Genomic DNA, 12,176 nt, shown 5'->3' on the forward strand with positions numbered 1-12,176 from the left:
GACCACTAAACAACACAAATATCCTTCTCACATTTGCTGCAAAAACGTTTTCATTTTGTATACTGATAGGACACAAGTGAAAGTATTTAGAACCTGTTCCAGTAGGTGGTCTGGAGTTGTTATCCTGCTTCGGCATATGGATGGTGCAGTGATTGATGGATCTGTGTATTTAACTCTCTCTGTCACCTCTGACTCAAAAAGGCTTCGGTTAGGCAAAAATAAAAATTGCAGCCTTGTCAAAGTCTAGACTAAATCTAGACTTGTGGCAGCACCTCAAAAATGTCACTCAGACTTGAAACCCTTCAGTGTGGTTGTGTGAGCCAGAAAAAGCCAAAATAAATAAATAAATAGCACTACAAGTTTTAATGAGAAGGTTTTCTATTGTCTGTTTACTTCAAAGTATCCTCAGTAACACATACAAATGTGAGTTTCAATGAAGGGGGAAAAAAGTACAATCATTGGCATTATTGTTGAAAATGTAGAAATCCTCCATTATTCATAGACCATTACAAAAACTGACATGAGTATGTGAAGCGTGAAAACAGGTAACATCTGTAAAGGATTTGAACATTTGGAAAGACTCCTGTTTACATTTCAGTTTCTACATGGACACATTTAATAGAAGGCACACCCGAGTCAAATGTGACCTCTTATCTACCACTCTGTCTCTTTTCTGCATCTTATCTGGGTTAGTCTTTGAAAGAGAACAATCACGGGGAAGGGTTGCTCTCTTTCTCTCACAAACACAATGCTAGTCTAGATTTGTTTATCTATTTTACATTGTCCATGATTATCATAGATAACAACAAACTGCATTGTCATATTACAGTCATCTGATTGCTATTGCATAAAGCTGCAAAGCGATAATAAGATCCCCGTTAGAGGTGGGCTAATCTACGGGTTTCAGCCACTGGAGGTTGATTGTTGAGTCCAGCCCACTTCCTCATAAACGGCTTTGAGGCCAGAGCAGACAGTAGCTAGGAGCTTGGTCCACGCTGCGCCCACCTCTGGCGTCATAACCTCTGGATACTCTTCTCCCAGGACTTCCACAATCACACCGCTCAGGATCTAAATAAGACGCAAACAAGTAATTTACCTCAAAGTGCCGTTTAGAGTTTGACATTTTAGGATACTTTTGAAATATCATTAATAACGCAGCTGTTGTTGTTAATTATTTTCCCAGAATATTGAAGTCAAAGGAAGCCAGTCGTGCCATTCACCAATTTCTTATTTTACATGGGGAACCCACTCTGTAATAATTTTTCAGGCATGCAGAGACTTTTAGGTCTGCACTGAGTTATTAGCTTGTAATGCTAATAACCCAGTGGAACAACCCAGTTACTTCACTGGGTTTATTTGGAAAGTCAAGTTTATTTGCAAAGAACATTTCTGCAACAAGGCAGTGGTCCCCAACCTTTTCAGTACAACGGACCACCGGGTTGTTTCTTACTCATTCTGCTGCATGTTGGTGCGCAAAACGTGACCGACAGCATCCGGTTTAGGATTTTCAAAATAAAAGCAGCTCCAGACTCAATACATAGAACGGACAGATTTAATTATTTCTTGCGTGGCCCAGTACCAATTGCTCCACAGACCGGTACTGGTCTGCTGCCCGGTGGTTAGGGGCCATTGCTTTACATGATTAACACATAACACAACTAACAAGTAAAACAAACAAGAAAAACATCACAGTGGCAGAATAAAGAAAAGTAATTTAAAAAAGTAATGAAAAATTGGAATCCAGACCAGAATTAATCTATTTTCCAGCTACCTTAAGTACAACAACTATATGATAAAATCTATAATTTGAAGTGAGCCTTGATCTCAATCCAATGAAAAAATTGTTGGAAGTTCAGAAAAAGTTTGCGTACACAAGGTGGCTAACAAATTTTATGCAGTTTCACCAATTCTGTCTGGAGCAATGGGTAAAAAAAATCAGTAAACTATTGTGAGTAGCAAGTGGAAGGAAAACCCAAAAAGTTTGATCCAAGGCATACAAGTCAAAAGGGGCATTATTTTAATAACAAAAGAAATATATGAAAACTTCTGTCTTTGAAGAAAATGATTGAAATGCTTTCTTTTCAAAAGATTGTCTTGCTACTGATTCTGCGATTTAGCATATAGAAATAAATCTGGTAATACTATCTAACATAAAACTGAAAATGTTTAGTCAACTTTTAAAAATCAAACAGTGAAAATAAAAAGGGTACACCATTGAATACATTGCATGTAAATACCTGCTGTAAACTTTAAATTCTCTCTACCCAGAAGTTTCAGCCTTAACTGAATAAAATACTTCTCAATTCCAATTCCATGGATTCTTTCTTTATATTTTAATCCGTTTTTTTTACATGCTCACTCTTTGTCTTGATTTGATTCATACAGTCTTTACCTTGAAGTACACTGGATCCACCTTGTGTTTGAGTGCGTGGGCTTTGCCAAGCAGCTTCAGCACTGAGGCCACCTTTTCTGAGTCGTCAATATTCTCCACCAATGTGTTAAGGGCGGTCATGACTCTTTGGGCATGTTTTCTGAGCTGGGAACTATGCTCCAGCTCCTCTGTGTCCTCAATGTGCTTGAACTGGCTGAAGTATTGCTTGGATGAAGGGAAGTTCACAAACAGTCTGTGAAGAAGAAGAAGATTAGAGGTAAATTTTAGACATTGTCCAAAGTCTTAACTAGCTAAAGACAGGCTTTAGCTAGTTAAGGTCTTCCTTTAACTAGCAAAAGTTAGTTAAAGGAAGGTATATATGCTGTCAAATTACTTATTTTTTGCCATGTATTTTAGCATGTAAAAACATCTTGCAGGTCCAAACATAAAGAAGCAGAGTACATTATGTGAAAACATGGAAGTCCTGTCAAGTCTCTGCATGCATTGCTCATGATGTACCCCTTTTTTTGTACAGTACATGTGCATTGGGGTGTGAGTCACCACACTCATTACATTTTTTTTTTTTTTTGTCCAAAACAATATGGACTTTACAATCTAAGATAGATCTCAAATACAGTGTGCAGAAAGGTGTTGTTATGCCACCGAAGTGGAAAGTGAAAAAAAACAAAAAACTTTTTTATTGTAAAATCCAGATTGTTACAAGCCAAAACTGTATATTTTCACTCAGAACTCTTCCATCCATCCTCTGAAGCCACTTTATCCTGTTCAGACAACTTGAGGAAAAATGATGGCGATTGGTGAGAGACGAGGTACAAATTTGACAGCGCTTTTTCACCACAGGAGACAACTCAGAGTAACAAATTTTACAACCATTAAATATATATATATGCACTATAGTGACTAAGAAGCCTTATTCTGGGGTTTGAGAGGAAACTGTAGAACCAAAGCAAATATCTGCCACTGCTCAGATAAATCAATTAAATCAAATCCATCAAATTTTATTTGTATAGCACATTTCAGCAGCAAGGCATTTCAAAGTACTTTACATCAAATCAAACAAAGAAACACAATGCAACATAGAATCAACAATCAAAACACAACATCAAGTCAGATTCCGTCAATAAATTTGCAATTGATTACGTTTCAAATACAACTCTAAACAAGTTGGTTTTTAGTTGAGATTTAAAGGAAGTCAGCGTTTCGGCTGTTTTGCAGTTTTCTGGAAGTTTGTTCCAGATTTGTGGTGCATAGATGCAAAATGCCGCTTCTCCTTGTTTGGTTCTGGTTCTGGGGATGCAGAGCAGACCAGAACCAGAACCTGAGAGGTCTGGAAGTTTGATACAACAGCAGCAAATCTTTAATGTATTGTGGTGCTAAACCATTCGGTGATTTATAAACTAACAGTAGTTTAAAGTCTATTCTGTGAGCTACAGGTAGCCAATGGAGGGACTTTGAAACTAGTGTTATGTGCTCTATCTTCCTAGTTTTAGTGAGAACACGAGCAGCAGCATTCTGGATTTGATTGATTTGTTGGACAGACCTGCGAAGACGTCGTTACAATAATCAATGCAACTGAAGATGAATGCATGGATGAGTTTCTCTAGATCTGGCTGAGACATTAGTCCTTTAATCCTGGAAATGTTCTTCAGGTGATAGAAGGCCGACTTTGTAATTGTTTTTATGTGGCTCTGAAAGTTCAGGTCAGAGTCCATCACTACTCCCAGGTTTCAGGCTGATCGCTGGTTTTTAGTTGTAATAACTGAAGCTGTGCACTGACTCTAGATCGTTCCTCTTTAGGTCCAAAAAGAATAACTTCAGTTTTGTTTCTGTTCAGCTGGAGGAAGTTTTGGCACATCCACACATTTATCTGTTCTCAGCATCTGTTCAGTGATTGGATGGGATCTGAATCACCTGGTGACATCGTAATATAGAGCTGTGTGTCATCTGCATAGTTATGGTAGCTGATATTATTTCCTGTTATAACCTGAGCCAGTGGGAGCATATAAATATTGAATAAGAGGGGCCCTAGGATTGAACCTTGGCTTACCCCACATGTGACCTTTGACCTCTTTGATGAGAAGTTTCCAATTGAAACAACGAAATCCCTGTTCTTTATGTAAGATTCAATCCAGTTAAGCACTGGACCGGAGAGTCTGACCCAACTCTCCAGTCGATTCAGTAATATGTCATGGTCAACAGTGTCAAAAGCTGCACTGAGGTCCAACAGAACCAGCACTGTGGTTCTCCCACAGTCCGTATTTATATGGATGTCATTGAACACTTTTACGAGGGCAGTTTCTGTGCTGTGGTGAGACCGGAAACCAGATTGGAAGGAGTCAAAGCAGTTGGTTATCGTTAGGAAGCTATTTAACTGTTTACACACAACTTTTTCAATAATTTTACTGATGAATGGCAGGTTGGAGATCGGCCTGTAATTCTGCAGTAGTGATTTGTCTAGATTGTTCTTTTTTATCAATGGTTTGATTACTGCCGTTGTCAAAGCCTGGGGGAACGCCTGATGAGAGCGATGAGTTTACTATTTAAGTCAGATCAGTAGCAACAACAGGCATGACTTTCTTCAAGAAATGTGAGGGTAGGACATCCAGACAGAAGGAACTGGAGCTGAGTTGACTTATAATTTCCTCTAGGGTTTTGTAATTAAGTAGTTGAAATTGGGTAATTTTTCCTATAGTTGTTTTGTTTGGGCATAGCGTTGGTTCTCGCTTTATAGTGGACGTGCAGATTAACCCTCTGATTTTTTGAATTTTCTCTAAAAAGAAACTGAAAAACTGGTTGCAGGCGGCAATACACTGAAATTCAGGTGGTAATGTCATAGGAGGGTTTGTGAGCCTGTCAACTGTTGCAAATAAAGCTCGAGCATTGTTAATGTTTTTGTTTATGACACCTGCAAAGAAAGTCTCCATTGCATTTTTCAGTGTTAAATGATAGTTATAGATGTCATAATGAACGTGAAGTTGAGTTTTACCCCATTTTCGTTCTGCCCTACGGCAGAGTTGTCTTGCAGATCTAACTATTTGTGCATTTCTCCATGGAGATTTCTTCCTACCAGACACAACCTTCATTTTAATTGGGGCAATGGAATCAATGATATCTGAAACTTTAGACTGAAGATCATTTACCAACTTATCTATGTCCTTACAGTTTAAGGGTGAGGAAGAAGAGTTTCTGTGAGAGAACATTTTGTGATGGTTGCAGTTTGTCCAAGTGGGCTAAAAGACAAAGAACTTTCAAAGACAACAGTGAAGTGATCCGACAGGGCGACACTTTGCCCTGTCGGATCACAAAGCATGGAAAGCATAATTTGGACCGACAAGTGTCTAGCTGTTAAACAATAGTACAAACCACAGTCCCAACAGTTAGATATTCTGTTAGTTTCTGGCAGAAATAGGGCAAAAGGGTAGACTTATAAACTTCTTGCTCTTTTGGAAGAATTCCCCTGTCAGGGCCATCTGATTTACTGTATATTTATAACAGTTAAAGTTGCCTGAAGCAATGATTACATCATATATTTTTCTTCACTTTGTTTTGAAGGACAAAGTGTCTCAACAGAAGTTCCAGGTCTAGATTCTATTCATTCGCACGACCTGATTCAACTTGGGCCTTTCAAAGAACAAATAGTCACTTTGATGTTTTCTTTAATTACATCCCCGCTTGACCCTTGGAGGTATCACAGTGAACTTTGCAAAGAGGAACCTGAAAGCTCACCCCCTCACACACTTCTGGGAAGAGGGCCAAAGCATCTGGTTGCTGGCTATCAAATCAAGATGTCCCGTCTCCCCCTGGCTCTGCAACTGCTTTCACAAAAAGGAAGCAAATATTTCTTTTCTGCTAGCTCTGACACATATGCTTACATATTGGGGTTTTACATGTGAAAGGGGAGGAAGTTAGAGTGTGCTCAGTGAGTTCAGATGGGTGAAAAGCTTTGAAAATGCCGGAGCTTCATAGTCCCTGTTTTGCTGCAAACTAATGAGGAGCGACAGTGTTTAATCTCTCTGTCTTGTAATTGCATGACCTGTGGATGCATATAAATAGCCTAATTAGAATTTTCTGTGGTCATTGAACTCTTAATCCTTCCTTATCGTTTCTCAAGAATAATTGAGGAGCTGAATTGAAGACAGCTTCTAATTTCAGAGAGGGAGCTCTGTGATTTGCGCTCGTCGATCTTATCTGCTAGCCAAAAAGACTGTAATTTTGTAGGATTAATATTAGCCCCGAGGTCCTTTGGCAGAGCGACAGGATGTATTTCTTACTGCCTAGAGGAATATTGCATGGGGCCTGGTTTTCCAATCAGTACTCATTCTTCAAATTCCTGAAGGCTGTGGAGCAGGGGCGCCCAAAGTCAGTCCTGGAGGGCCGGCATCCTGCATGCTTTAGTTCTCTCCCTGGCTTAACACAGCTGGATCCAATAATGGCTCATTAGAAAGCCTAAGAAGACACTGACATGCTGAGAAGGTTGTTACTACAACCAGAGAAAGAACTTAAACATGCAGGATGCCGGCCCTCGAGGACCGACTTTGGGCACCCCTGCTGTAGATGATCTTTGTACATGGAATGTAAGAATGGAATTTGTGAATTTTCTGAAGATGAAGTGCCTCAAAAAAAATATCGCTAACCGTTGAACTTTTTTCTTTTTTTTTTTGAGATAACCATAAAACTCAATGGATTTTGCTGGGGCTTTATGTGGCAGATCAACACAAATTAGTATATTTGTGAAGTGGATGGAAAATGGTACATGGCTTTCAAAATGTCAGATTGAAAAAAAAAATAAAATGAAACCTTTGATGTACATTTGTATTCAGCCTCCTTTATTCTACTCTGAGCAACAATTGTTTTGCCTTCAAGTGTTGCTTGAGTAGTAATAGAGTCAGTATGTGAAGTATTTAATCTCTGAATCTATACCACATGACCGTGAAGGCCTGTAAGCTAGAGCTGCATGTTATTAGGAAAATATAAGATAAGCAATAAGGCCAGGGATTTTATAATAATGCCATAACTTGTGATTAATAAACACATCACTGAGCAGTGTTAATGCATTTCTGCTATGGATTCGTAGCAAATACTGAACACATATAAGAAAGAGTCCATCCTTTTACTGGATATAAATAATTATTTTCTACACAAAAACAAGGTATTATTTAAAAAGTTCCTTCTGGGCGACTTCTGGTGTTTTGACGATTAAACAATTTAGTTCCTTAATGACCTTACTACCTTACCATGTCTTTACATTTTGAAACGTAATCTTATGCTGCAAGAAACAACAAGAGTCACTAAATAAGTAAACAACTTTGTCAAATGACATAAAAAATGTATTTTCTGGCCAACATACGGTGGAAAACTAACACCCTAAACTCATCATTATCAGTTTCAAATGTGGTAGTGGCAACATCATGCTGTGGGGTGCTTCTCTTCAGCAGAGACGGAAAAGCTGGTTAGAGTTGATGTGATAATGGATGGTACTAAAATACATGACAGTCCTGGGAGAAAACCTGCGAAAGACTTGAGACCAGGTAAGAGGTTCTCTTGTTCTGAGGTCTAATCCTGAATATGTAGCCAGAGAAATCATCATGTAATCATGTAGATGGTCCAGGCACAGTCCATGCCTAAATTCAATTGAGAATCCGTAAATGTATGAGCTTGAATGATTTTTATCCAGTGTAACTGAAATTGGGCTGTTTTGTAATGAATAATGGGCACTTTCTATGGGCAGAGGTAGGCGACACATTCAGCTAAATTTTCTGCAAAAAGGGTGAAAGCTGGAAGACTTGAAATGCTTGCCACACTTTTAAGATTTTTATCTTTAAAATCCTGCAAAAATCAAGAGTATTTTTTTTCTTCCAGGTCACAGTTGTCTTTTGTTTTGGTCTGCCCCATAGGATTGAAAAACAATACATAGACGTTTGAGACCGTAATATAAGAAAATGTGACAAAACAACTGAAGTGGGTGTGAATACTTTTCCGAGGCTGTCTACGTCCCCATCTTCAGCAATCTGAGAGAATGAAAAAACACACGTTGCTTGACTAGCGGTGCATGACGCCACTCACATGATGCCCCTCTGCAATCAAAAAGGATTATTAAGACACGCCGTGTCATGCGGCGAATCCCGTCACACATGAACAAATGTCAAAAGCCTCCATACATCCGTGCAGATGGCTGACTTTTGCAACAGTTTCTCATTCCTGGGATTCAGTGCTAATGCTAAAAAAAGACAGCGGCCGCGAGAGTCTCTCCAACGGCTCTGCGAGATTCCCATAAATAGATGAATTCAATTCCTGAAATGACTGATTGAGTGTATTAAAATAAAAGAAGTTAAAATAAACTCAAAGCCCTTTGATTTCTGGGAAGACTTAAAGGTCTTGCTGAGTGATGGAGTCCTGTAGTGGCAGGTATTCAAAACATGGCCTCTGCTTCAAGGGAAGGACATCCAAAGATGTTTCCATGATGGATTTTAACGATTTGCTTTGAATACATGAGAAAACAAAGAAGATAGTGGAAGATAATGCTGTCACATGGAAAACATTAGTATTGAAGTGTGTCCTCTGCTGTATTCTAGGAACGGAAAACCCTTCAGTTTGGAATCTGTTCGCATTTCCGGGAAAAAATAGGTCGTACATATGCAGGCTCCAGCAGATACATCAACACATGTGAGCTCCAGAGAGGGGAAAAGATCAAATTCATGGTTCTGAAACTGATCAAAGTTGCAAAGGAGGGCAAAAAGAAAATGATTTAAAAAAACAACAACAAAAAACAGCATCCCATTTGCCACACTCTGTCACAGAGCCATGTTCACATTAATCAAAACCTAAAACAGCAGATGGAAATACCTGACCAGTATGGCAACCCCGGCCTCCTCACAGTTCTGGTAGACTTTCGCCCACGAGTCCTGGATCATCACCCTCTCCTTGTCAGTCAGTGGGCTCGGGCGCTCCAGGTGGTCCACCTCTCCCTGCTTCCTCTCCATCTGGAAACACAGTGTGTAAGCAGGCTGAGCACATGCAGCAGGCAGGCAGGCTGGCTGGCTGGCTCTGGTGGCACTGCCCCTCCCCCAGAATAAACACAATATTTTCTACCTTTTTTTTTTCCTTCTTCTTTTTTTGGCGTCTCTTTCTCAGGGACAGAGAGAGAGAGAGAGAGAAAGAGAGAGAGAAATAAATAAAAGATAAAAAAATCTCTCTCCACCCTTTCTAAGTGAGAATCTTTGCTCCCTACCTCTGAGCCTCTGCTGAGCGAGAGAGTGTGAGTGAGAAGCCGCATGAGAAAAACACAAGAAAGGCACACGGCAAACGAGGAGGAGCCTCTGTTGGTCTCTCTTTTTTACACTCTCCTTGCCCACTTTGCACCCACCCTGCTACATTCTATTCCTCACTCTGTCCACTTTACTTTTTGTAGGTGTTATGTGATGAAAACATAATGGGATCAGACACAAATCCATGATAGGTGAGACAGATATGTCATGTATGCAGAGCGGATAGCATTGGAAGCAATATAACATCATGCCGTTATTATAAGATAAAGAGGCACACTCTGAACTTTTCCTCGAGAGAAACCGTTGCTGACTGTCCAAGGGATTAACCTGCAATCATGTTCAGTTTCTTACATAGCACTGCTAATGTAATGATAGCGCTGCTGATCTCTGTTACAGACTAGAACTAGATTATGTTGGGGTGTTTTTCATTTCTTTACATTTTAAATTCTATGTGCACACCCTCGATACACCCACACGTACACTTTCCAGCTCTGTGGTGGCAGTTGTTATCAGTGGGAAGAGATGTCTCACTTGTGTTGACACAGCTAACATTAAAAACAGCAACAAAAAAATGTATAGATCTGTGTTCTCCTGCTCCACAGTGGGTGAGATATGAAGGACATTTTAACCTGGATCAAAAAATTACTACCAGAGTGTTGTACACACATACAGCGTTTTGAAAACATTTTTTAGCAGATAAAAATCTGAAATGTTAACAATTTGTTCGATAAAATCTTGATGTTATGTATCTATCATCCCTTTTTTACACCCTTGTCCCCAGAGGGGTGCTGATGCCTATCTCCAGCTGATGCCTATCTCCGGGTCAAAGGTGGGGTCACCCTGGACAGGTCACCAGTCTGTCGCAGCCGGGCAACACAGAGACAGACAGAACAAACAGCCATGCACACGCACACACACACACACACACACACACACCTAGGGAGAATTTAGAGAGACCAATTAACCTGACAGTCATGTCTTTGGACTGTGGGAGGAAGCCGGAGAACCCGGAGAGAACCCACGCATGCACAGGGAGAAGATGCAAACTCCGTGCAGAAAGACCTCGGGCCGGGAATCGAACCCAGGACCTTCTTGCTGCAAGGCAACAGTCCTGCCAACTGTGCCACTATGCAGCCCCGATGTTACGTATCTAGAGAGTGAAATAATTTACTCGGTATTCTTTTAAATTCAATAAAAAAATAATACTCTTATTATCCTAAAGGTATTGACTGGAGACAATATTTCACAGTAACATGTTATGGGTGACACCATCAGTTGTCGACAAGCACTAATCCACCTCAGCTGCTTTTGCTGCTTCATTCTACCTGTTTTCCCAGGATGATCAGAAAGTTGAACAGAGAGATGTTGAACTCTGGAATATGATCCTTACCCATTATGATTGGTGCAAGACACAGTTTGAACTATTTCCACTTTTCCACTGAAGAATAGCCCAAACTTATTCAGACTGAATAGAGAGCATCTGTCATCACCGATTCTCAAATCTTAATATAAAAGATCCTTTAGATTTCAAATGAGTCTGTCTCCAACACCCACATGAACATACTTTGGTCTAAACCACTCTGGCTGACTGCTTGGGTTCATTTTCCTGCCGGAACATGTGGTCTCATGTAGGACTGTCTTCTACCACATGTTTGCTGTGTCCCCTCCATGACTTGTAACTGGAAATTAACAGGCAGCAATATGGCTTCCTTTCAACAACTAGTTTCTTCTTGCCCCTCTTCCCTCCAGAGAGGGCAGATACATAGTCTGACTAATAGATGTCCTGTCAGCACACTTCAGAAAGCAATTGTTACTAGATTTTATTTAGGAGCACCAAAGTAAAAAGGGGCAAATACAAATACATAGCACACTTTTTTTTTTTTACTTGTATGTGTACATTTTGAAAATCATGCATCATTTTCATTCATTTGAATGAATCCCAAATTAATTACATTGAAGTTTGTGGTTGCACATGTAAATATATGGAAAAATGTTAAACAATCTAAATATCAGCAATGCAAAGCAAGAATGGGTTGCTATAAAACTGGAATGATACAAAGTACAAATGTGTGTTAAACATTGACCCAGTCTTTGATAGTGAACCAGATAAGAAAACACGAGACTCTAGTTTGATGATTAAGGCGACTGTACGTCTGAAATGTCTAAGCAAAAGGAACAATTCAAGTTAGCTCTAGCCCAGCTGATTTATGTGTAGGTATTATGTAAGAGAGGCTCACAAGGAACATAATTCAAAAGTCTAACAGTATGTACAATATAGTCAGAAAAAGACTATTTTATTTCTATGCATACTTCCTCTGGAGGTACTCAAAGACAACACATCATTTTTGCGTGATCAGACTCTTGAAAGAATGAACATTTGTGAATAGCTTTGGACTGGACTTTTGCTGTGTTCCATCTACAGTCTGGGATCTGGGAGTAATATCAAACCAACTTAATAATTCTCCATTTCAAAGTTTAAAAACTATTTGTCGCTACCTGCCCAGTATATGTGTAGCAGC

The 12,176-nt window shown here is 39.7% G+C and overlaps 1 protein-coding gene across 2 annotated transcripts; it reads right to left on the minus strand.

Annotated features, from left to right (window-relative positions):
- Nucleotides 1-360: 360 nt before the first annotated feature.
- LOC122822306 (cytoglobin-1-like) lies at nt 361-9,729 on the minus strand. Of its 2 annotated transcripts, none has more exons than XM_044100870.1 (5): nt 9,621-9,729; nt 9,482-9,514; nt 9,236-9,372; nt 2,393-2,624; nt 361-1,068 (listed from the first exon to the last, which is right to left on the minus strand). In XM_044100870.1, exons 1-5 carry the CDS (start codon nt 9,663-9,665, stop codon nt 904-906), a joined length of 612 nt encoding a protein of 203 aa, XP_043956805.1. In that variant the 5' UTR covers nt 9,666-9,729; the 3' UTR covers nt 361-903. The 2 variants fall into 2 exon arrangements, with proteins under 2 accessions (XP_043956805.1, XP_043956806.1); XM_044100871.1 differs by having other exon boundaries at nt 9,482-9,518; nt 9,621-9,656.
- Between the last annotated feature and the right edge of the window lie 2,447 nt (nt 9,730-12,176).

Source organism: Gambusia affinis, linkage group LG19, assembly GCF_019740435.1.
Source record: "Gambusia affinis linkage group LG19, SWU_Gaff_1.0, whole genome shotgun sequence".
NCBI classification, from domain to species: domain Eukaryota; kingdom Metazoa; phylum Chordata; class Actinopteri; order Cyprinodontiformes; family Poeciliidae; genus Gambusia; species Gambusia affinis.